A 27,737-nucleotide genomic window follows, 5' to 3' on the forward strand; every position below is an offset into this window, starting at 1 on the left:
GCGTTGTAATTTCAGTTATTTTTTATTTTGTTTATAAAGTCTAATCTGAGTAATCGATAACAGCGGCCTTCACACTAAATTCGTCTTCAAATTGATACCACAAAATACACTAAGATAAATAATACTGAAACATAAATATTATCAAGTTAATGACCTTTAAATATTAAAAGACACCGCTGACGTCAAAACTCACAACTAAATTACTTGTTATTTAAAATTTAAAGTTCTCAAAGGGTTCGTCAAGATTAGTTTTTGGTAAAGTATACCTAGTCAACTACAAAAGATGTTGTTTTTGTAATGTTAGAGAAGTTTAATGTAATTTGATATAGTTTTTAAATTTAACAATTAGATTGGGCACTTAATTTTTTCAGTTTATTTTACCTTCAATTAGCATCACAATTTAATAAAGTTAAATATAATTAGTTAATTAAACGACCGATTGAAATATCAATCCTAATTCGATTATTGTCAACATTGTAATTAACTTTACTTATTTACGAGGGTCATGCCAAAAGAAATTAGATACTCAAAGTTACCGACTTTATTCTTTATTACAGCTATCTATTTTTTCGAAGTAGTCACCGTGAACACGTATACACTTTTCCATCCGTCTAAACCACTAGAAAATACCGATGACCACTCTTCTTTAGATACCTCAGAAATTTCATAATTATACGCACAGGGCATCTTCTTTGTTCTCAAATCGCCTTCCTTTTAATTTTTTTTAATTTTGGGAAATAAGTAAAAATCGCAAGGGGCTAGGTCGGGGGAATATGGCGGGTGGGGCAAGATAGTCACGTTTTTTGAGCTGAAATAGTCAAGTGTTCTAGCAGAAGTGTGAGGGGCAGCGTTGTCATGGTGCCAGAGCAGTGTGCTGAGTTCCCGATTTCGGCCGCTTGTCACACCAAGCTGACAGTACTCTGGGGGCACAAACTGTCACATACCATTCAGAGTTGACTGTCCTTTGATCTTCTAGCACTATCGTAGCAATATGTCCGTCTTGCAGAAAAATGAGGCAATCATTTGTTTTTGTGTACTTCGGGTTCGGCGACATTTTGTTGGCGTCGGCTCATCTTCAAAACACCCATACTGTGGACTGCCGCTTTGTTTCGGGGTCGTAGTTATATAGCCATGTTTCGTCACCTGTAAGTATATCATATACATTTTTTTTCTCGCCAGCGTCGAATTTATCTATCATAAATTTGCACCAATCTACGCGGCGGTCTTTTTTGCAAATCGGTGAGTTTGTGCGGCACCCATCTTGAACAACGCTTATGAAGGGCCAGATGATAATGAATTATAGTTTGCAATGCTGCGGATCCAATACCCAGCTCACGCTCGAGCTCTGCATAGTAATTCGTCGGTTCGCACGAACATTTTTTTTCCACAGCCTGTACTGTTTCTTGAGTGACTGCGGTTGGCGGCCCGTCCGGTCTTCGCCTCATCTTCAAAGGTCTCTCGTCCCCTTTTAAATTCAGCAAACCAATTAAAAACAGTTGCACGTGAACAAGCAGACTCGCCAAAAGTTTGAAACTAAAGTTCAAAACACTCTTGAGGTTTTAAACCTTTTTTAAAATCATAATAAATCATAACACGAAAATCACGTCGAGTGAGCTCCATTGTTGCGAAAATTTCCCTCCAAAATTACCCAGAAAAAAATAATTAAAAAGGAATCCTAACATTTTCCGAGTGTTCCATATTTGAATTTATTAGCAAATAACCTACCTTTACAATGGTGTATAACTGGCAGTATCGATCAAATGACCATAGAGTATCTAACTTCTTTTGGCATGACCCTCGTATGTCTGTTTAGTCTATATGTAATGTAATGTAAATCAGTAGAAGTATTTTCGCTTAACGAATGAAATGTATACTTGTACGTAACCTCTATGAGCTTGATTTTTTTTTATTGCACTATTTTTACTGCAGTAAACATAAAATCCTACTGCATTGCCGGCAATTTTATTGCCGCAGTCAATAACTTTACGAGTAATTTATTTGAATTTATTTCTTCCAGTCCAATGGCGTAGAGTGTACAACACTTTATGGCGTTGCAATAAAATAGGATTTATTAAAAAGATTCATGTTGAAACCTTCATTAAAATATAAAATCAAATATAAATAAAATTAAATAATATTATAGGACATGCATATTTTTACAAGCTTTTATTTAACATGTTTCTATGTAACTATGTTTGTACGTGTCAAATCTTGCAAATTAAATTTGACCTACTTCCCGGTTTCCGATGAAGGCTTATGGTACCATAGAGCTGATCTGATGATGGAGACAGGAGGTGGCCATAGGAACTCTGTGATAAAACAACGCAATCTAATGGTGTTTGGCATTTTTAGAATTGTCTCGATGAGTATTAGTTGCCTGTGGAAAAAAGTACAGTCAGCGATAAAAGCTTGTACCAAAAATGAAGTTTTTGACAAACTTTTTTTATTAATAATTAACACAGTATAGATTAAAATAACACACATTACTAGGCAGTTAGGCACATTATTATACAAGTAGACATAGTATTGGAAGTATTAGAACAAATTAAATTATTTACAGAAAATATTTTATATTATACTGGAGGCCTTGGTCATTTTTTCTTAGTATATGACATTTATTTCAGTTTATAAGTAGACATAGTCCCACAATAAGCTCAAGAAGGCTTGTGTTGTGGGAACTTTAGACAACGACATCCATTCGGCAGTGGGGTTTGGTATACCTATGTACTAAGGTGGTGGAATTGTTGAAAGAAAAGTTCAGACGTGGTAACATTAAATAATGTATAAAGAACCGGCCAAGTGCGAGTCGGACTCGTGCACCGAGGGTCGCGAGGGTTCTGTACAAATCTGTAGGTATATAATATTATGAGATGTAACTAAAAATTTTCGATTTTCGCAATTTTTCCTTTATCTGTGCTATAAGACGGTGCTTCGTACCAAATTTCAAGATTCTGAGTTCACGGGAAGTACCCTGTAGGTTTTGATTCCCTTGCGAGTGTCGAAAATTTGCGGAAATTTGCGGCAAAAACGGCTGTCTTTTGATTGCGTTGGCTTAGAAGTTTGATTTTTTCACAGCTCCAAGGAACAGTAGACCCTCAGTATTTGATATAAATTCCAGCTTGATACCTCCACGCGTTACTGAGAAAAAGGGTCTTGACAGACAGACTGACGGACGGACGGACAACAAAGTGGTCCTATAAGGGTTCCGTTTTTCCCTTTCGAGGTACGGAACCCTAAAAAACAAAAAAGCTAAAACTAAACTATCACAATGTACAAGAACACCAGGGAGCTATGTAAAATCAAGCTCAGCCTGTGAGAATAGGTACAAGACAACTTGTCGAGTTGACGTCTAATTATGTAATATATAATAGTATTTTATGCAACAGTTGTATAAGAAGGGTCAAAAAAGGCGAGTGGCGTGAGTTACAATGTGAGCCGGAGCCGAAGGCGTAGGCGAACATTGTAAAGGAATACGCCACGAGCATTTTTTGACCTACTTATACAACGTTGCATACAATACTTTTCCTACGAGTCAACAGAAATAAATCTTAATTTAGGCAAATAAAGAAAAAGTATATAATAGCCAAGACGCGCGAGCATACCTTGTTACGCGCCCGGCCCGGCCGGTCGGCGACACCTTCTCGTAACTCATGAGGCCCTGGCACTTGCTACTTGCTAAATTAAATATTTGGGCAGTTTTTTCTCGATTTTGGCCACCGTAGCCTACGGAGACTAACAAGCAACGCTAGGCTGTCTTCGTAGTCTATGGGTGTTGCTATATTACGAGTGTCACATGCGTGTTTCTGACTTATGAAGTGATTGTTTTTACTATGCAACCAAGTGAATATTTTGTAAGTTGGCAGTAATGCACTTAGTTCAAAACTGTATTCGTTTTAGGTTTGTTAGGTTGGTAGCCATTAATCGCAGTAACGTTATAGCGATTAAAAGCACAAGAGCTGTTATGAGGAATAGACAATATAGACTTTTCTTGAAACCTTTTATGTATATTCTTATATTCGTGTTAATGAATGCATAAATGACAGATAACAGTAGAGGAGTAGGAAAATATCTTAAAACACATATCACATCTTCTTCTTCCTCGCGTAGTCCCCGGAATTTTGACACGGCTCATGGGAGCCTGGGGTCCACTTGATAACTAAATCCCAAGATTTAGCGTAGGCACTAGTTTTTACGAAATCGCCTGCCATCTGACCTTCAAACCCAGAGGGTAAACTAGGGCCTGGTTAGGATTAGTCCGGTTTCCTCACGATGTTTTCCTTCACTGAAAGGCGACTGGTAAATATCAAATGATATTTCGTACATAAGTTCCGAAAAACTCATTGGTACGAGCCGGGGTTTGAACCCGCGACCTCTGGATTGCGAGTCGCACGCTCTTACCGCTAGGCCACCAGCGCTTAAACACATACCTATCACATATCCGTGTTAAATAAAATAGTGAGTTATTTATTGTTATTTATTATAGTGATACGTATAAAAGGTGTAATAATACCAATTTTATAATAATACATAATATGTGACATTATCTATGAAAAGGGACCTTATTGTCGATGGCGCTCACGCCGCACTGCGTAGCGCGGCGTTGTTTATAATATGGGAGCATCGTTGATAATGGCGTAAGCGCCGTCGACAATAAGGTCCCTTTTTATAGATAATGTCAAATATAATTTGGTACCGGTTGTGCTACCCAACAACTAGAACAATAATTTGTTGAACTTATATTGTTTATCCTAAGATACTGGAATAAGCTGTGGTTACCTATAATTGGACAAACATCTACCCTTAATTTTATGTAAGCTACAGATTATTTTTTCTCTGATGTATTGTCTGTTGGTGATCCTAAATAAATTAAAAAAAAAATCTGTGGATAATAAAAAGAATAATACAAATATATAGAAAAAAATTAAGGAGTACGTGCCATAAATACCTATAATTAGGGATAGTAATCATTTGTAAATATAGAATACTAGCTTTTAATTTTTTTTTTTTTTGATTTATTTATTATCACAAATAGTATGGTACATTTTAAACTTGTGTTAGGTTCGCCAAACTTGCGTTTAACGGCGAAATGAGGCACTCATTTTCAACGTTAGTACCTTAATCTAAATTATATGATTAACTTATAACACTAAGGGCCAGTTGCACCATGCCCATTTGATGTACTGATCATGTGTAAAAATGGCGCTAGCGAATGCTAACTGCATATTTGGGTTGCACCACGCTATGTGTCCGTTAAAAAGTTACGCTGCCCTTAACCGGTGGTAGACCACTGGTTAACAGCAAAGTCGTTCGATAAATATGGCGGCACTTTTTGGAAATTGTCCGTATTTCACGAATTTATGTTTGATTATTAAATAATTTGAGTAAAAAAGTTATGTAAAGTATTATAAATATATTTATAACAATAAAAAGGTGGAAATATCTAAACGCAAAAACGTGTGACAGTTCACATAATGGTTTTAAATGTCATTTTAGTTGCGAGACGACTTGAGTTTCATAAAATACATTAATTTGTACTGGATATTTAAAGAAAATGTGTGTTTTAAATTGAAATTGAGTGCAGAATGAGTTTAAGTTGAGGATAAGACCAGATTGCTGCTATTACAGGTTAACAAATACGTCCCATAAAGTGAAACTCGACGGCATGTAATGAACACGATTTATCGACACACTGGTCATTAAAATCAATTTAAAACGCTCTCTGTTTATTGGAATCAAGATAAGAATGTTATATCCCTTGGAAATACTGGTGGCCTAACCATGATATTCGAAAACAGCGAGATGACAACTAGAAACATATACAAAGTCGGCCTCTGAAAATCGTAACCCACAACAGAAGTGAACTATATTCATAACTATAAACGCACATAAAACAAGATGCTAAATAATGAAATCAAGTATTATAGTGTGAAGAAAATGTATTGGACAATTCCAGACCAGTCGGCATAATAGGTTATATATAAGTGAGCAAAATGTGTAATGTAAAACTGATTATAATACTTCAATTCATACATACTTGCTTGTGTTTTATTTGCTTTTACAAAATATCTTATTCATTAACCCTAGAAACAACAACTTTGCAAGTAATGAACTAAAAATAGTTTTACTTATGGTGCTATTTATATTTAATTTCATAACAGAAATTTTGAAAAACTTGTTATAATAAACCCAGTGATTATTAACTACTACAAGTGCAATTTGAATTTGAAAATTTGTGTTTCTTCTAATGAAAAATACCTACAGCTGTACAGTCTTTTGCATGCTAAGATTTTCCAGTCAGTTACATAGTCATGATCAGGGGTCGGACAAAAAGTGCGAATGACGTCAAACCACTTATAGGATGATTTCAAATAGTATTTTTGATTTTCATAAACAATTATCACGTATCATTTATCAATCTCTTTATTGACCTCTTTATTAAACGATATCGCCACTTGAAATGAGTAAGTACGTTTTTGACTGACACATTGTCAATCAGATGAACAGTCAGCGTCAAATACTTCGTAGCAGTCAAAGTGGCCAAATAGTTCGGTACACCATACTAAATATATGGTGTACCGAACTATTTGGCTACTTTGACTGCTACGAAGTATTTGACGCTGACTGAACAATAAATTGACTTCGTTATTGTTTAGCTATTGTATCCTCACGATTATATTTAGCTAAAATTTATATTTACTAATATATAAGAAAACGCTCTAAAATGTCATCTTTACTCGAATATTGTGGCAATTTTCCGTTTTTGGAGGTACGTGACAAACACGTATACTGCTAATCTTACCTACTGTTCCCACTTTTGACTATTAAACCTATTTATCTGAGGATCCCACAAACTTGTTCTAACTAATTTCAAATAATTATACCTTATGGTAACAAGTTTCGTGAAATTTATTTTATTCACTACATCACCCTACCACCTGTATTATTAATTCCATGGATTTATTTACGATTATTTTGTTACTTCATTAATACTACTTTGTTACTACATGTCACACGGAAGTTTAAATACAAACTCAAACATCATCCTGTGTGCAAGATTAAGTACGTCATTTTTACGTCATCCGCACTTTTTGTCCGACCCCTGGTCATGATTATATTATTTTATTTATTAGAATACTAAGTTACAATTAGATTCAACAATTCACAGGCTCCATAAATCTATATTTATTTTGTGTGTGGGCTTACCTGGGTATCTCTTATCTTCAATTATGACATTATACCTATTATAGAGTCCCGTACCCGTTATCGACATGGCATGGCAGGGCCTTCAGAGGCATCCGTACACATTGAGGTCTGCTTGTGAATGTCAAGGTATCCCTCTGGCATTTACAGGTTTACCACAGTGTCTTAGACACGCCAAGGTGTTCTTAGCATTTGTCTGAGGGATGCCTCGGCATGCCCTAGCATACTTACCTTGATACTAAGCCAAAGGATCTCTTACTGTGTCTAGGCAATAGTGGCCTCCGAGCCTAATAAAGTAATTCTTCTGGAAATATCGAATATACATGAGAACAACTGAGTAGTTTAATAGGTATAACCTGCGGTGGCAGAATGGTTCCATTTTTATCACTTGTCACTATGCCCGTCACTTTCGCGATTACATACTTGTTAGAATGTGACAGGCGGCATGGTGACAAATGATAAAGAGCTGACCATCTTAGTTGTTTGCTGTCCTACTGGACAACATTTATAAATATAACAGCCAATACCTAGATTAGATAAAATAATATGGCTTGCCTTCTGTCACCTGAATTTTACTTGTGTTCAACCAGTCATACAGTGAAGTTGCATATAAATAAATTACAATGTAAAAATTGTATATAACCCTAGCCATGTATTGGAAATAGCATACCAGTAAATTGGTAAAAAATATAATCCATAGGTCTTAAATAGCAATAGAGCATCAGGACATACTTTAGAGAATGTGTGAACCCATTATTTTTAAATCTAACTACACAATACCGTACCTACATATTAACCTACCCAGTCCCTATAAATCATCATTCAAAACCGAACATACCTAAATAGCTCTAAATTCAGTCATAAGAAACGGCCCTCAGTTTGATTTTATTTGTTTTCCCCATACCAGTTTTTCAACAGCCCATGCATGTTTCATAAATGATTTATATCATGATCACCCCAATAAAGAATAGTTGGAATAAACAAGTTATGTCTAAGTTACCAGTATGACAGAAAATATAATAAGTAGGCAATAATTGTGAAATAATATATTATATGTCAATGAGTTGTTGATTTCTCTCCGGATAACCTTTTACCTCCATTAGTCACTACCTAAAAAGGATTTAGTGAGGTAGAAAATAAAGTAAGATAAGGTAACTAAAAATATATTTTATTGTCAAAAATGAAATACAGATAATATTTATAATACTTTATTTTTGGCAACAAGTTTTTCCAGTTAATCTAGTGTATGATTCTTGGATTTCTTGAATCGATTCACTTGTGTGTAACTTTCATCTTGTATTTCATATCAAATGGTGTATATCAAACCTGAAAAGAAAGTAACATGAAATTATTATGCATAAAAATATATTGTGATCCGTTTTAACCAATGGCAAAACCATTGAAAAATGCTTAGGTCAAGCAGGTTTAAATTAAAGTACAAAAGTAACTTGAATATCTGCTACAACCAGAACTAACAGTTATGTATTATTGTGTCAACAATATATATATATATATGTAATTGAAAATGTTACCCCAACTGTCGGTATTTGGGTTATAGTCGTAGGTAGCGTAGGTAATTCCTTGTGCTTAGGGCTCTGAAAGTAGTTAGGGATACGTATTAAACTAATAAGATAACTTACCGGGCAATGCAGCTCCTTCTTTGATTCGGTTTTGCAGCTTGGAAAACACTTGGACACTGAACAATCGTAGTCAGCAGTTTCACTTTAATGTGCCATTAAGATACATTGTTTTTAATATAATCATAAATATATTCAAGATTGGCATGGCGTAAATTGTGTAATATTTAAATTTAAAACCTGAAAAGAAATAGAAACTAGTTCGCGCCTTCAAAAGTATTCTCGTTGTTGAAAAATTTGACAACTTTGACATTTATTACTGGGTTGCTATATGAAAAAATAATTCTACCATAAAATTTTTGGTAGGAACGCGTTCATAGTATGGCCACACGATTAGCGACGACATTCTGTTATTTTATAGTTGGTGCAACGCATTTTATTTAGCAATCGTTAAGACCCCCACGTAAGCGTTAAAATTTAGCGAACTGTGCTTACGTTAGCAGGTGGTTTGGTGCAACTGGCCCTAAGGTTAATACATATTTATTTCATATTAACACAGTATAAGTAGTTGTAGTATATTTACCTATCCTATTTATTTATTCAGACATGCGTTTGTACCCATTAGCAACTTCTTAATTTTTGATTTAAAGATGTTTTTACTAGCACATTCGTCTTCTACTGATAACTCATTAAATATTCGCGGTGTGATGTAACTACGTGTCCTTTTACCATAGTAGTTGCTAGCGGTTGGTAATAAGTAATGAAGTGATGCTTAGCAGCACAATGCATGTAGATATAATTTGCACACAGGGTTGCATGCAGGTTGAATACGTGGAATTATTGTTATTTTTAATACCTTTACTCAACCCGTGGTCTTGCAAATGGGTAATTCCATGAGACTGTAACGTCAGTTAACAATTCTTTCGTGTGTTCTTACATTAATTAAGCAAATTTAAGTGTCTGTATGTCTGGCGTAGCCCTACAGGTAGATATCTGGATACTCAAATTTGCTTAATTAATATAATATAATAAAGAAATTGGTAACCGACGTTACAGTCTCGTGGAATGACTCAAATAAAGAATTTTTGATTTGATTTGATTTATGAGCCTGAATGACTTGCGTAACTTTAGATGCCTCTATGCTTTTATTTTAGCATTTTTATTTTTTACTTTAACTCTATTTTTACGCAGCTTTATTATAAAAGTACAATTCTTAGTAAAATCGGCGTTTTAATATTATACTTTATTATTTTGACGACCGGTCCGGCCTAGTCGGTAGTGACTCTGCCTATGAAGCCGATGGACCTGGGCTCGAATCCCGGTAAGGGCATTTATTTGTGTGATGAGCACAGATATTTGTTCCCGAGTCCTGGGTGTTTTCTACGTATTCAATTTTACGTTGTCTGAGTGGGTACTAACAACATAAGCCTTCCAAAGCTTACTGTGGCGCCTAGTCAATTTATGTAAGAATGTCCTTATAATATTTATTTATTTTGGCGAAATTTGGCACTATTTACCATTAGTGTTAGGATTTCCTACGAAAGATAGGTTTGCTAACTCAAATTTTCTATGAACTACAACATCTTTAAGAGGGTTTACTTATTTAATATAGCAAGTGAATTTGTGCAAGTTGCAAACATAAAAAAAATTCCGAAAACATTCATGAGAAAATTCTCATGCAAGTTTCCACTTAGAAAGTTCCCGTTTAAATAAGAGATTATTACTCAATCTGTTTCATTTATATTCACGTCACTCATTGGCGTCTATGTCAAGTGAAGTGTGATAGAAATGGAAATTACCTGTAAGAAAATTTGGCAATAAACGACCAGAAAAAAATACTGACAATATTTCACAGGAACTTGGAAATTTTTGAAAATTATCTTTGGCACTTTGCTAATTTTAAGCAATCAATTAATCCTTGCTTATTATTCGTTATCCGCGCGTCCGACTCGCACTTGACCAGTTTCCATTACTTTTTACATCTAAGAATCGTAATAAAACACCGTCCCCTTTGACGTACAAAAGCCAGAGAATTCCCTCCGTTCGGCCAAACTCGTTTATTTTCTTGTGTTTCAAAGACTTAATGAAGTTATCATTTTAATATTTTCTAGAGGAAATTCTTTTGAAACTGTAATGACATTGGAACCACGGTAGAAGGAATGAAGCACAATGTTAAATAATCACAAAACTTATGAAATAGATAATTATCTTACTTTAAAAGAGCACTGTTTTTGAATTTTGATTAAAACGTTCTCTCGTTATATTCCTAAGGGGATAGTGGACGACCGCTTGTCCATACAAACGTAGGCCCCATTTTTCTTCCTGGATATGGACATTATCGAAAATATTTTACACTATTTAATACGCCCCTTCGCAGCTTCGTTAGATTTTTTGGTTTTCTTGATTATTATAATCTGTCTGAAGCAAAAAACAAAAAGCCCTAAAAAAATCAAACAACTCCTCAAGCTGTGATAAATAAATATTCAATTGCGTAATAATATTTTCTGTAATGTTAATCTTAAGAAGAGGAAAATGGGGACTTACTTTGTATGGACAAGCGATCACTTGACGTCTCCTTTCCTCTTAATGGCAATTGCTACACGAATCTTACCACAGTTATTTATTTTATACACGTAGCACACCTGCTGCCATCAGCTACGTGTTCCGCTTACATCCATTACTATATGACGTATAGCATACATACATATATATACATCACATATACAAAACAGCTAACAACTGCCGTATATCACCGCGGCAATACAAGATCATGTATTATCAGTGAGGGTTAACGCCCACATAAGTGGGCGTTGATCTTGCTATCATATGAACCAGGGCTCAGAACCGGTATTGAAATACCTGTTAATATTCATATCGCTCCAAAGCCGTTTTATTATTTCGTTCATTCAAAAAATCGCTCAATTGATGGGACGTGAACTAAAAACATTCCTTTCTCTTGCCGGTAACAAGATTGAGTTACAGTTTATGGTTCACGGGAAACGCTATGATAATACCGGATGTCTGAAAAAGATAGCAGTAATTACTCGTTCTATCGTGCTTCATTTTTTTATACTACGTCGGTGGCAAACAATCATAATCCCGCCTGGTGGTAAGCAGTCTCCATAGCCTTGGACGCCTGCAACTCCAGAGGAGTTACATGCGCGTTGCCGACCCTAACACTCCATACCCTGGTTGAGCTCTAGCAACCTTACTCATCGGCAGGAAAACAACACTATGAGTAGGGTCTGGTGTTATTTGGCTGCGGTTTTCTGTAAGGTGGAGGTACTTCCCCACTCTAGATCTGGAATGACATCCGATGTGCTGTGCCCTAATACACAAAGCGAGATGACATTCTCAATGCCCATACATCTCTTAAAACTTAACCGGTTTATTTCGTTCCACAAAAATGAAAGACGAAAGAATTGCCATATAATGGCTATAGAACTATTATTCTGAATGTTCAATAGAATAGTTCTTTAACCAGTAACCGCAAATGGGAAAGAAATCCTTTTTGTTGTCAGGTGAATGAGAAAAATATACCGGTTTTCGAGTCCTGATTCTCAACGTCTTTGCGTTGTTTCGCAGTTCAGGCCGATATTCGAACTCATTTTGACAACATTTGCAGTGTAACTGGCTTGTAATTACGAGTATATGTATAATTGTAAATATGTATAGATGCGAGCAAGATTTCATCGTTACGTGCTTTACAGAACCGGGCAGCAATAATGATTTTAAAATTTACGCCAGTAATGCAGTCGGCAGTAATTTAGATGAAATCTTTCTCGCTGCATTACTGCAAGAAAAGTCAAATTTAATATAAATTTCTCGATAAAATGACCTTTTTGACATTTGCGGCAGCAACGCAGTTAGTAGTAATGTCGCACTGCAATACTGCAGCAGTAATGCTGATGTAGTAATATACTATGTAAGGTGCTATGCTAATATACTATGTAAGGTGTTTAATAAAGAGTATTGTATTGTAGTTTGAATTCGAATGGAACCTAAAGGTGTCGTATGTTTAGAGAGCGGAGTTTTTGAAAAATCGTAGCAGTTTTTTAAATCACTTCGCATTCGCTTGATAAAAAAAAATCTCGAACATAGGTCTAAAATGCATCTTAAAAATTTGTAATATTTTTTGTAAAAAAAGTGTGTAAATCATGTGTGCTCCAACCCTTACACTAAGCCTTAGCGTAATTTACATAACAAACAATTCCATGTTTACAAGTCACAGCGATATGTCTTTGCTCGTTGGCCCTTTGCCTGTCTGGTAAACAAAGAGATGAATAGCCCCTTCTATCTCAATACAAAACACCCGCACTGTTGCGAAGCCAGTATTCCGTTCTTTTATTTCTGATCTTAACGATATGATTAAGAGGGGACTAACGCAAAATAGGTAGGTTTAGGTTTTATATTGAATAGGGATGATGGCACATGTTGAATTTTAGAACGACGTCTAGTAAAATAGATAGCAAATGAGCAAAATAATATATGGATATAAAAAAAATATAAGACTTGAAAGTTTGGCTCTTGGCTTTGGCTTCATACGATCCATTAATTTCATAAATTTAGTCTGCAAGTAGGCCTCAAGGGCTCTTTTACAAGTCAATACAACATTTACAGTAACATCATATAGTGACATGAAAAATACATAAAAACATTTATAAATACAACAGTTAATACCTGGGTAAACATTACTTATAATAATCACTACAATAAAACAGAGTTGTATAGTCTCTATATAATCTCTATGGTTAAAAATACATTAAATCTGGGAATGTAAAAGGTCCCCAACGTCAGAGTACTAATACTAATAAGATTTGGAGGTGTAAAGTCTCTCCAAGTGTCAAAATGAAATTTATACTAAATAAATCAATCGCGTCTAGACTGTTAAGGTAGCAGTCTAATAAACTAATGCTAGGTACAGAATACATAAATAGTATGTATCCAAAGTCAAGTATATAATACAACTTTTAGGCTACTACCTACGCTAAAAATATTCGCACATCAGACGACGACCGATCTGGCCTAGTGGGTAGTGACCCTGCCTATGAAGCCGATGGTCCTGGGTTCAAAACCTGGTAAGAGCATTTATTCGTGTGATGAGTATGGATATTTGTTCCTGAGTCATGGATGTTTTCTATGTATTTAAGTATTTATAAATATTTAATATTATATATATCGTTGTCTAAGTACCCTCAACACAAGCCTTATTGAGCTTACTGTGGGACTTAGTCAAATTGTGTAATAATGTCCTATAATATTTATTTATTTATTATTATTATTATTTACTATCAAACTGCTGTCGCTAGCTTCAACAGAAACATTTTAAACTACCAACAACGAATAAAGAGTGATTTCCGAAGAGCAGTGAAAATAATAGCATGCAACCGTCAAACACAATATTTTAAAGTCGACGACTGAGCTATGTATTACGTCGATCTGGAATCCGGCCTTTCAAATTGAGGTGCTGCGCTGCAGAACATATTCATACCAGTAGACGCATTATAATATAAGATAAAGGAATTGACCAGAATATGAGATAAGATGGTAGAGAGGCAAATGCGCTGATTCGGGCACGTGATAAAAAGGGGCGTAGAGTACGCAGTTAAAAAGGCTTTAGCTTTTTTATGTGATAGCAAACAAGCAGACGAGCCGCCTGGTGGGAAGCGGTCTGCGTCGCCCATGGACATAAGCAACATCACAGGAGCCACTTAATGATTGATGGCCCTTAAGAACCCTAATTACCCGCTTCTTGAATAATCCCATGTTGTGGCGCAAAGGAAATACCTCAGGAGGTGACTCATTTCACATCCCGCATCACATCAGCGAGATACCCGATTATTCTTAGTGTGCCACGTGTCAAAGAAGTGAGAATGAGCTTTGAACCTTTGGCGGGTGGTGCACTGATACAAGCGAGACGATGGCACCAGTTCAAAAAGTTCGTATTCACTTTATTCATGTTCCTATTCCTTTAGTACCAGCTACCCCGGAAAAAAGGCAGGGAGCGCCCCCTAGCTACGTAGCACGTGGTGGACAACCGTAAACAAAGACCTGGAACGCTGAGCTGGACACACAGACAACCCTGGATAGGGGGATACTGACGCTTAAAGACGAGGAGAGCCGACTCCAAATGAAGGAAGAAGAAAATGCATTGAAAAAGAATACGCTTTGCCAAATGCTCTGGTATCTTTAGCACGGCTTTAGTCTCTAAAGTTTAGTCCTTCTCTTCTTCTTCCTCGCTTTGTCCCGGAATTTTTGCAACGGCTCATGGGAGCCTGGGGTCCGCTTGACAACTAATCCCCAGAATTGGCGTAGGCACTAGTTTTCACGAAAGCGACTGCCATCTGACCTTCCAAACTAGGCCTAGGGTAAACTAGGCCTTATCGGGATTAGTCCGGTTTCCTCACGATGTTTTCCTTCACCGAAAAGCGACTGGTCAAATATCAAATGATATTTAGTAAATAAGTTCCGAAAAACTCATTGGTACGAGCCGGGGTTTGAACCCGCGACCTCCGGATTGAAATTCACACGCTCTTACAGCTAGGCCATCTTTGCTTTTTTTTCTAAAGTGTAGTCCTATCCGAAAAAAAAAACATGAAACATCTCAATATTATGTTACTTCAAGTTGGCTCCTAAATCGGTTTATCTATCTATTTATATAGATTAGTTGAATATAATGTATATTGTAATTTCATATTATGAAATAAATAAATCTAAATCTAAATCTTATGTTCAGGGGCACCACTGGACATGTATATGCTGTCCCGCCGACGGGCTTAGGTGCAAAGTCCCGCTGCCTCAGTGGCTTTGCCGTCTCCCGGGATTGCAGTCCGTACTCCGCGATTCTAAACTGTACAAAAATATATAACCGAAGCAATACAGAATTCAGAATTTTACTTTCGAAACTTGACCAAACCTTTGGAAAGCATATTAAGGCTGGCTTAGGTAAGCGAGGTTAGATTAAGGGTTGGAAACAAAAGGAGGAATGATTGACCAGAGTACGGAAACAGCATACCGTTGACTACATATAAATATATTAGCAACTATGTTACGGAAGAGATTGATCGCTATCGTGTGTTTATGACGTAGATCGATCCATATTTAATAACATTTCTTGTCTCAGAGTTAGAATTGAAGTCCGCCACGTGTTTTGTGCCACGACCATTGAACTAAAAAAAACCGGCACAGAGAACCAGTATTTGTTGTTTTGACTACAAACTATAGAAGCGGAGCGTGAACCTCGCGACCTAAACGCGTAAGTGCCATCAACGCTTACGACGTTTTGGTCGCGTGGTACAGGTTGCGATTGCGAAAATTTCATTGTTCTCTATGGCTTCTCTACTCGTTTAGTAATAAATCAATGGCCGCGAGAAGAAAGCGTGCATGAACTGTAGGAGGCAGCACAGGAGCCGTCAGATTTTTGGCGCGAGGCGTAAATGTGATGTTTATTGTTCCGATGTAGCCCACAAGATGGCAGAACCTACTATGCACAAGAAAACACGTGACGTGTAAATGTACATGTTTATGGTTCCGATTCAGACCACAAAATGGCAGACCCTCCAACGCGCACGGTCCCTATACTACGCGCAGCTTGACAAACCTCAAATCAAATGTTGTAATGCCGCGCAAGATATTTGTCATGTCGAACTTTATTTTAGTCAATCAAAACTTTTAGTAACCAACCACAACTTTTGTGTATTGGTCAGTATTTTTAAGCTGCGGGCGGGGTCTACAGCGTGTAGTTTTGATACGACCACATAATCAAAACGTAGCTTAGGCTTTGATGAACACACTTTCATAAATAAAAAGCGGCCAAGTGCGTGTCGGACTCGCGCATGAAGGGTTCCGTACCATTTAAGACGTATTAAAAAAAAATCTACTTACTAGATCTCGACATTTTACCACTTTGGACACACATTTTACCACTTTGGAAGTGTCTCTCGCGCAAACTATTCAGTTTAGAAAAAAATGATATTAGAAACCTCAATATCATTTTTGAAGACCTATCCGTAGATACCCCACACGTATGGGTTTGATGAAAAAAAAAAAAATTTTTATTTTATGACTTATTAAAAAAACTACTTACTAGATCTCGTTCAAACCAATTTTCGGTGGTAGTTTGCATGTTAATGTATATCATATATTTTTTTTAGATTTTTCATTCTGTTATTTTAGAAGTTACGGGGGGGGGGGGGGGGGACACATTTTACCACTTTGGAAGTGTCTCTCGCGCAAACTATTCAGTTTAGAAAAAAATTATATTAGAAACCTCAATATTATTTTTAAAGACCTATCCATAGATACCCCACACGTATGGGTTTGATGAAAAAAGATTTTTTGAGTTTCAGTTCTAAGTACGGGGAACCCCCAAAATTTTTTGCTTTTTTTCTATTTTTGTGTAAAAATCCTAATGCGGTTCATAGGCATCTACTTACCAAGTTTGAACAGTATAGCCCTTATAGTTTCGGAAAAAAGTGGCGGTGACATAATCGGACAGACAGACGGACATGACGAATCTATAAGGGTTCCGTTTTTTGCCATTTGGCTACGGAACCCTAAAAATGGATAACTTTTATTCGGCAACCAATGTTATCACTACTTTGTTTTAACTCAAAACGTCGCATTAATGACGTGATGTCACAACTATCACAAGTGCTCACGTTGAACGAAATATATTGCCGCTCGACGAAAAAAAAAAATGTTCACAATCATTTCATACTTCTTCAAGGTTAGGTTTGTAGTTATATCAAAAATACACGCAGTATTTATGAAGAAGCGATCACTGTGATACGCGTTAGTTAGTTGGACTGTTTTTTGAAGTCAAATATGTAACGAGAGCTTCATAGGAAGAGACGGAATAAGCGTAGAATATTCCGGCACTGTTAATTGCCTATTAACCTGCATCCATTGTCCAGTATATTTCTATTTCGCAATAGCCATACACACCCGAAAACCGATATCTTTATCTATACGGAATAATTAACTCTCGATACGTTTCCTCCTATTTCTCTTCCTTCCTGACCTTTGACTTATTGATTTCTTATAGGGTCTCGAATTACAGACAAAATTGAGTCCTGATATTAAATCAATGAATCGCTTAAGGTCATAGGTCACAAATTTAACATACGGAGCATACGGACCCTTCTTTCAAACGAAAGCCACATATTAAAATTATCATACAGATTCAAGCTATGTATAAAGGCGAAAATTATCCTTTTGAGGTATAGTCCTAGCTGTACACCCCGAAATTCAGTAAAATGCTGCAAATGGTGTTAAAAGTGTGAAAATCGGTACGATTGACCTTTAGGCCATGTAAATCAATGTGACTCGTAGAACCAAAAAAAAAGGAGAGGAGTTATGATGTCATAATTTTTTTGTATGGGTAAAAATACGCTTAGTGCAAAAAATACTTAATATAAATAAATTCAAAATTGCTTTTTTAGGGTTAGAAATGAGGATATTAAGTATTGTTTAATGAATATTTTACAAAAAAAAAATTGAACGGTATCGTATATGGGGATGCCCGAACTTGGTATGTTTTTTTTTTATTCTAGTTAAAAAAAATGTACTGAAGTGTATTGATATGATATATTTTTAGAATCGGCTTTCATTTAATACCACACACGATAGATTTCTGACGTAACTTTTATTCCCATAAAAAGAAAGGTTGATGTCATAACTTTACTATGACATCAACCTTCGTTGACATCAACTTGTTATAAATTTACTAACATTTAGTTTATAGGATTCCGAGTTTAAGTGAGACTAACAAGATATGGGTTCTACATACATACATACATACATATAATCACGCCTATTTCCCGAAGGGGTAGGCAGAGACCACGGATTTCCACTTGCTACGATCCTGACATACCTCTTTCGCTTCCTTCACTATATATATGGGTTCTATGAGTCTGAAATAAATATTTTTTATTTTATTATTATAACTCCTCTCCATTTTTTTTTGGTTCTACGGGTCATATTGATTTGGGTGCCCTACAGATCAATCGTACCGATTTTCTTGCTTTTAACACAATTTGTAGCGTTTTTGGGCATACCGCTAGCACTAGTATCTCCAGTTAACTTCTGAGTAGATGAGACGAGAAAGTGAGAAGAGGGTGACAAATGCAGCATCATGTACAAAGAGTATACATAAAGAGAGTATATAACATTTTAGAAAATATTTCAGAAATTTTATTACGTTCCAGAATCCACAATGGAGGTTGAAGCCAGCGCGTCGCACGCCGCTCCAATCCTGGAGACAGGGAACGGGGACGTCAAGATGCTCAAACGAATGGAGACTGTTCCTGACATCAAGAGAGACACGGCAGGGATCACTACACAATACATCGCGACTGGCATAGGTAAGGTTAATAACATTATCTTAGGTTATTAGAGTTAGACCACGCTAACACTGCAGCGCAATAATTGAGAACCACCTTAAAAAATGGGAATGTTTCATACACAGATACAGTTTTGGCCCCGGGTACGTCCTTAAACTACGTCCAAAAAGAGAGGTATGGGCATTGTGAATGTCATCTCGCTTTGTGTGATAGGGTACAATACAGTGTCATTCCAGATCTAGAGCCGAGCCCAACTGGGGAAGTACGTCCACATTACAGAAAACCAGCCAAATAACACTAGACCCTACTCATAGTGTTGTGTTCCTGTTGGTGAGTAAGGTTGCCAGAGCTCAACGAGGGAGTGTTAGGGTCGGCAACGCGCATGTAACTTCTCTGGAGTTGCAGGCGTACATAGGTTACGGAGACTGCTTACCATCAGGCGGGCCGTATGCTTGTTTGCCACTGAAATAGTATAAGAAACAGTTCATACACATGATATTAACACATTAATACAATATCAAACAAATACACGAGCAAGCAGACGAGCTACTGAAATATAATGTAAGTATTCGTATACATTCCGATGTTTTACGCCATGTTCTGTTCCAGTGAATCTCGGAGCCTTCGCCGCCGGAGTCTGCGTGGCCTGGTCATCATCAGCACTGCCCCTTCTCACCAGTTCCTCGGGGGTGGTAAGAAACTACTTTATGCATAGATATCCTATATTATTATAATGTATTAACGAAGAACGCAAGGTCACAGAAATATGTATTTGCAAAATACTACGCTGCCGGTTGGGCATGTGTGTCATGGCTGCTCTACACGATGGCCCAGCGCAGGCCAGTCCAAGTAGATGATATTGCTATCTCATTCCACCGCATAGCTGCGTCCCTTAGACTGGCCTACGCTGGGCCATCGTGTAGAGGAGCCCTTAAATATATAATAACCAAATGAGACGTTTTCGATCAAAAGGTAGCATTCATGGTTGTCTATAAGTTTGATTTCAATTCGGTTTTTTCCTATGTCGGTGTCTTTGTTTACGCGGCACACCACTAGGGCGTCCTCCCGGGAAATACCGGTTCTCGATTTCCCGGGAAATCCCGGGATTTATTTGGAATCCAAAGAACCGGTACTGAGCACCGAGTCCCGGTTCTCCCGGTTCCCGCCATAACATCAAATATTTCCGTAATATTGATTACTTTTTACTCAGAGTTTAATAAATGTTATATACACAAGACTTAAACTACAATATTTATGTATAAAACTATAAATCACATCGTCAAATGCCAACGAGCTATGGAGAGAAGTATGCTTGGTACAAAACTAAGGGACAGAATCCGGAATGAGGAAATAAGGCGAAGAACAAAAGTAAAGGACATACTCGAGCGTATTGACCAACAAAAGTGGAGGTGGACAGGCCACATGCTGCGAGACAAAAAAGAAAAATGGAGCAAGCAAGTGACCCACTGGTACCCATTCGGTTGCAAGCGCAAAAAAGGTCAACAAATAACCAGATGGGAAGATGACATCCAGTTTACTCTAGGACCCCGCTGGACCAGAGTTGCTTTAGACAGACAGCACTGGAAAGAGTTGGAAGAGGCCTATGCCGACAGGCACACCACACTAAGAGACATTTTATAATAAGACAACTTAATATTTGTATTTACAAGTGATTCATATGTGGATTAAAGGCTTATTTAATTAATTAATTAATAAATCACATTCTTGTGTCTAATTGTTATTGATCTCCAGTTCCATCCGTTCTTAAGCCAATGATTAGATTAGGTATTTGATAAGTTCTTTATGTTAGGTAAATTATTTATTTGTGAGGTGATTATATTTTTGTTAAAAACAAGAACTGTATTTGTTTTAAGTGTGTTGATTATTATATTACTGCAATGTTACAATTATCTTAAGTTAATCACATTTGAAATAGAAAAAATATTGAACTATTATAATTAGACTGATTTATATTATTTAAGTTCACATTTAAAATTAAAATAATGATTAGCGTTACGTCAAGTAAATTCGACGACATCTTACATAAATAGTCAGGTTGAGATATTAAAATTTGTATAACTTTGCACAATTTGTTTTTTTTTTTTAATTACAATATTATGATAATTATGATATTGTGAACATGATAAGAATGTTTAAAATATTATGGTGTTTGTAAGTATTACTTACTACACATGATTCATAACATTACGATTATGATCAATGACACTGTTAACTGATTAATCAATTAAGACTGATTAAAGTAACTATAAAGACTGATTTAAGTGTATTATTCCTAAAACTGTTTTTTATTCTATAAAAAATTCTTAATTATTCCTACGATTCCTTTTCATTATTATTAAAGTTAGTTGCAAGATTCACAGTTAAATGATGTCAAACAAAATATATAAAAATAATTCAGCTCAGCATAAAGAACCGGGAGAACCGGGAATCCCGGTACCGGCTCCGACCCGGTACCGGGAAATGAAAAACTAGGAACCGGTCCCGGGACTGCACGCCCTACACACCACAAGGCCAGCCGGTTGTCTCGTTGCTCATCGAATAAACCGGTTTATTTTTGGTTACAATAAACTTCTAAAAGCGTTCGCGTTCTTTAAGATAGTTTGGAGTAAAACCGAATAAACCGGTATTTACCGCTATTTTTAAAACCGGTTCCGGGTTGGATCCGACGATATTCCGATATACTGCCGGACATTTCCTTTATAACCACTCAAATCATTGTTAATGACTCGTATCCAACTAGTAACAATCACGGCACGTAAATTAGCAATGGCCCGGGTTCGGTAATAAGGGTGCCGTAATAAGCCGGGGGGCCATAAATATTGTTTTCATTAGCGGGCACCGATAAATTATCCCTGGGGAACATTCCTGTCCGCACACGGGGCTGTAGACGGGCGGGTTTGGGGCGGCCGAAACGCTAGGTTAAAGTATGGTCTTGATGTTTGCATTCTTAATTTTCTTTTCATTTTTTCATTTCATTTATTCATAAGCAACTTGTACATCGCATTTGAAATTATACATTAAAATAGTCTAACATAAATACAATAACCTATACACACACATATTACACGTTAATTTGCTCATCGATAACCAAAATAATTCACTAATAAAAAAAAAAAATTAAAATATAGAATGTCAGAATTTATAAAACTAAAAAAATAAAGAATAGGTCAATTATGTCAATATAGTTAAGGTAATGTAGAGCTGAAAGTGAAATTATATATTATTGCCGAGCTTTGCGGATTTTGATGATGTAGCTGCCAATACTTGTGGAACATATTTGTGGGATTCCCCTTATGTGACATTTGAAAACTGTTTAGCACCCATTTAAAAAACCCTTTTGGAAAATAGGTCACAAAGCAAATAATAATGTAACAATTATTAATCATACACGATTATTTACATTCTCTTGCTTTCATAATATAAACTAATTTTTAAATTAACGCTATTTAATTTAAAAATTAGTTTATATTCAATAATTTTCATTAGTTTATATTCAATAATTTTCATTAGTTTATATTCAATAATTTTCATTAGTTTATATTCAATAATTTTCATTAGTTTATATTCAATAATTTTCATTAGTTTATATTCAATAATTTTCATTAGTTTATATTCAATAATTTTCATTAAAAAGACAAATTGTTTACCTTTTTTCCAATGCAAAAAAAAGCGAATGATAGTGTGTGGCCGCATTTTTCAACCCTTTGATGGGGTGCACTGTGATTTGAAAACGCATGTCATACAGTCGCGAAATTGCATAACTTGCGTTCATTCATCATCAACATAATTATTATCGCTTTATAGCCCACTGCACTGCTGAGCATAGGCCTGTCTTCGAGTGAGCCATTGTTTCATCCCTGAGCTATATCATCCAGAATTGGCCCGCAATCTTCCGAATATCGCCCACCCAACGAGCTAAAATACGCCAGCCGTTACTTTAATCTGAAAGCGGCTACCATTTCGTAATTCCATTTTGCGTGGTCCACTTGCCATCACTATGCCTTGCGACATTACTGCGTATATATTTTTTGACGACCGGTCTGGCCTAGTGGATAGTGACCTTGCCTATGAAGCCGATGGTCCTGGGATTGAATCCCGGTAAGGGCATTTGTTTGTGTGATGAGAACAGATATTTGTTCCTGTGTCATGGATGTTTTCTATATACTTAAGTATTTGTATATTATATATCGTTATCTGAGTACCCACAACACAAGCATTCTTGAGCTTACTGTGGGACTTAGTCAATTTGTATGAAAATGTCCTTATTATATTACATATTAGTTTACTGTAATCAAACTACAAGGTGCCCGTGAGCATTGCGAGGGATTTTAACGGTGCATTCCTGATGGCAACAGAAGCAAAAAATGTTATATGACTTTTTTGAAATTCGACATATAAAAATATTTTTTTTCCCTTTTTTTGAATACTCCTGTACATAAAACGTAATTTTTATTGATAACCACTCACATGATTCCGATTTTAACGAAAGGTGCCCTGAATTGCTCTGCCATTTCGCAGATACGACGGCACAGTGTCGTGATATCTTCAAAAATCGATAACTTTGCTTCTGCTTAAGCATTTGGAATGATTCTTTCGGTTTTATAATGGTAAAGAAACAAAGAAATTTATTTTCTTACTTTAGCTATTTGCTGTTATAATAAAAATAATTATTAAAAATTCACGAAGTTTACCCAAAGGAATAATTTCCGAGTTATAGTAGAAAACTATTTTTAATAAAAAATCTAAATCGATAACATATCTTTTTTTTAAATTAAATTTAAAGAAGGCTTAATAAGCTTTTAATTGATACTAAACACCTTGATAGCTCACCTATAAAATTGCAGAATAAAACTAATTCAAATTCTGATAAGGAACTTTCGAATTGCTCCACCTGGCGTGTAACTATGTGCTATATTCGTGATTTTTTTGTGGCTAATTTAGACACTGAAGTACAAAAATATAGTAAATAACCGTTTAAGACACTAATTACCTTGAAATAAAATACATAATTTAGGTAATTATGACAATGATAGTGGCTTTATAACTTAAAATAACAAAAGAGTATTTACATACCTACTAAACTTTGGTGTTTTTAAAACGGCCGATCACCAACAACCGAACTAACTTATAACTACACTAACACGTATAATATATGCACCATAACATACACTTCACAACAAATTAAGCACAATAAGCAAATAGTAACTATTAACACATGAAATTATACTGAATACAAACGTAAATAAACAACACGGCGGCCGGCAAACTGACCTGCGCCATGTCAAAAACAAAGATGGCTACCTATTTAGGGCGGAGCACAACAGTCGCGCGGTGCAGATGTTCAACAGAAATAGGAACTTTTAACACATTCACTGCCAGACGAAAAACGGCAAGCTACCCCAGGATCCGGGCAATATATATAAGAAATATTAGTAAATAGAAATTATAAGTAAGTAGTAACAAACACCCCAAAACGCGTATGCAACGTCTAGTGTACCACATGCCTTACGATGTGCAAAAATGCTTTAAGCAACCACAGTTGCTGTGTTTGTACTTACAATTTTCCGTCACATGGTTTGTTCGCTAATCCTGGATAATACACAGTGATTTAATGCATTTTATTGTTTATTAATGTAATTTAATAATCGAACTATTTAATGACTATAGGTTGCTCAAGATATATTTGGTAAACATAGAAATCTAGGGCATTAAAATAGGAAACACGCCAAAAATCTACAGAGTTATTGGTTTGAAGTGAGATTTTATGGTCATCAATATTAAGTAGGTCTAAAATATAGTTTTAATCTAATAGACCAATAAACGCGGAGTAATTTAATATATAATACTAACAGAAATATGTAAATTTGAATACTTACGGCATTTTAAAACACGCGGAACTTTTTACACTCGCACTTTCCCGAACAACTTGCAAAGTAACATAGATAAAAAATACTGTGGTTATGTCTATGTGGTTGAAACATTTTTTTAAATATTGTCACGTTGGTATTCTGTATTTTAATAAATGTTTACACCATATCTGTGCAGCCCTTCACAGATAACAAATAAAAAACCGCATACACTCCGTTCGCAACTCGAGTTGCAACGATCATTTTAGAGGTGCGAAATGTTGAAACCTTAGTTGCTGGAATCATGTGAGTGGATAAACATATAAACAAAAATTAGCTAAAAAGTTTTTTTTTATTTGGGGGTAGCCTCACGAATACATTTTTTTAATTTTTCGATGTCAATCAATAGGTATGTCCAGACTAGACCTCAAAGTGGCAAAACTGCAGTCAAAAATGTGTTTTGTAACCGACTTATGGCGAATGAATGATTTAAAAACATTTATTTATCTCTGAAACTAGGCCTAATCCAGAAAATTTTATATGACATTTTAGTTTCTAAATATTACCAAGAATGCTTAGTTAAAATGTCTCGCAATGCTCACGGGCACCTTGTATATCGGCTGTATTTGCATAAAGTCGTCGTCGCAACTTTGCTCGTAGCCAATAAAAGGTTGCGTAGGTAAACGCCAGTCTGCACTGCTTTCGAACTACTTAGCTTCTTTGGTATTCAGAAGGCAAAGCTTACTTTGGAGTTGATAAATTTTAAGTACCACCTACTTAATTATATGGGAAAGTTTCTATTAACTCATTTTGCGGGTCGTGAGGAAATTGCTTTCTTACTAAACCTGATTTTGATAGTAGTTTTATAATTAGATGGAAAAAATCGTAACTCTTTTTTATCTTTTTCTTCTTTCCATCCTGTTGCCTCCTTCCTATTGGGGTGTAGGGCTCGAACCATTTTCTTCCACTGACTCCGGTCCTGGGCAGCTTGGGTATCCTCCTCCCACCCCATCCCCAGTACACCAAACTCTTGCTCCACGGAACGGCGCCAAGTAAAGTTTCCGTTTTCCGGGCATTTTCCAGATCAAGGCCACTCTTTTTTATGGGAGGTTCGAAAGAGTTTGCAACTTTGTGTATAAGATAATTATTTGTGTTTGTGGGTAAGATACCCTAAGATCTTCCATATATAAAAAAGAGGTTTTTTAGACAGCCCTTGTTGCACAAATTATCTTTTTTGAAGGTATGAGTCTTAGTAAAGCGCGTTTTTGTCTATCAGACCAATTCGAATTTTATTTATTCTTCCTGTTTCTGACATGATACTGATCTGTCAGTGTCAAAATTGACGTTTTTGGTTGAAGAAACGTCACTTTTATATGTAAGAGCAGAGCTTTCTGTACCCCTAGTGTACATAAATTCGATTTTGAAACGTGACGTACGTGTTTGCGTTTAGTCTCATTTTGTATTGGATTTAGAAAGAGCGCACCAAGCGGGACGTTTTGGAAACTCAAAATCCTATACAAAATGAGACTTAACGCAAACGCGTTCGTCACGTTATGATGTCGATAAAATTTACACTAGGGGTACAGATACTTCTACGATAGAGACATTAATGATTTGTTTAACAAGGGGTAAAGTTGTTGTTTAACCCCTCGTGCTAATATTGATACCCGAGCAAGAGCAAGCCAACATTTCGAAAAGGACTCTTGCGCGTAGCGAAGGTTTCCAAGCACGAAGGTTAAATAATAAAAAAAAAAAACTTTAAACTTATTTTTAATTTATTTATGTTTAAGCATATGGTCCGCCTGATGGTAAGCGGTTCCCGTAGCTTATGGACTCCAGAGGTGTTACATGCGTATTGGCGACCTTAACACCCGTCACCCTCGTTGAGCTCTGGTAACCTTACTTACCGGCAGGAACACAACACTATGAGTAGGGTCTAGTTTTATTTGGCTGCGGTTTTCTGTAAGGTGGAGGTAGTTCTCCAGTTGGGCTCCGCTCTAGATCGGGAATGACATCCGCTGTGCTGTGCCCTACCACACAAAGCGAAATAACATCCACAGTGCCCATACCTCTCTTTTGGACGTAGTTTAAGGACATAGTCCAAACTGAGTGAAGCTCAATATTTTTCACGTCAGCAGCTCGAACAAGGGTAATTTGCTGCTTAAAAACAGTGAGCAAAATCGCATTTTGCTCACTGAGTGAGACAAAATAACATTCAAGGGACCTTTACATTCGAATGTCATTTCAACGTGCGGGGCCTAATACAAGTTCGAAATATTTGGATTCCATTGTCTTTGTCTCGCTACGCTCGTGAATCTATTATAGATTCTTTCGCTTGCACGGGATTCAAAACAAGCACTCGAAGAAATATCAAACTTTGCTCTCTTGTTGTACAAATAACTATTCCACCACACCATCGCGAGGAAAATTATAACTGTAAAACATTAAAAAATCCAATTGAACGCAATTAAATATTTATTATTCAAATACTTTACTTAAAAGTCAATTTTACCAGCCCACATGAGGAAATAAAATTTGCTTCAGATTACTTTGGCACTCTTGTGGATAAATATAATTTTCTCATCAGTTTTTGAAGAATAAAGAGAGCCTTTACTAGCTAGTGTGGTGAAAATAATTATATCATTTTCAATTAGGATAACATTTAACTTAGTGAATCTCGTTAACATGGTCGGTAGGCACAATCTACATGGCTTAATTAAGACTAAAGACTGAACCTAATTGCAAAAAGA

The 27,737-nt window shown here is 36.1% G+C and overlaps 1 protein-coding gene across 1 annotated transcript in view; it reads left to right on the forward strand.

Annotated features, from left to right (window-relative positions):
- The window catches only part of LOC133529869 (facilitated trehalose transporter Tret1-like), a 50,456-nt gene that overhangs the window by 3,993 nt on the left and 18,726 nt on the right, over positions 1-27,737 (forward strand). The window contains exons 2-3 of the mRNA XM_061867673.1: positions 18,986-19,141; positions 19,730-19,812. Of these exons, the coding sequence (XP_061723657.1) occupies positions 18,994-19,141; positions 19,730-19,812 (231 nt within the window). The 5' untranslated portion in view covers positions 18,986-18,993. The remainder of the gene's footprint in view (positions 1-18,985; positions 19,142-19,729; positions 19,813-27,737) is intronic.

Source organism: Cydia pomonella, chromosome 21, assembly GCF_033807575.1.
Source record: "Cydia pomonella isolate Wapato2018A chromosome 21, ilCydPomo1, whole genome shotgun sequence".
Lineage (NCBI taxonomy): Eukaryota > Metazoa > Arthropoda > Insecta > Lepidoptera > Tortricidae > Cydia > Cydia pomonella.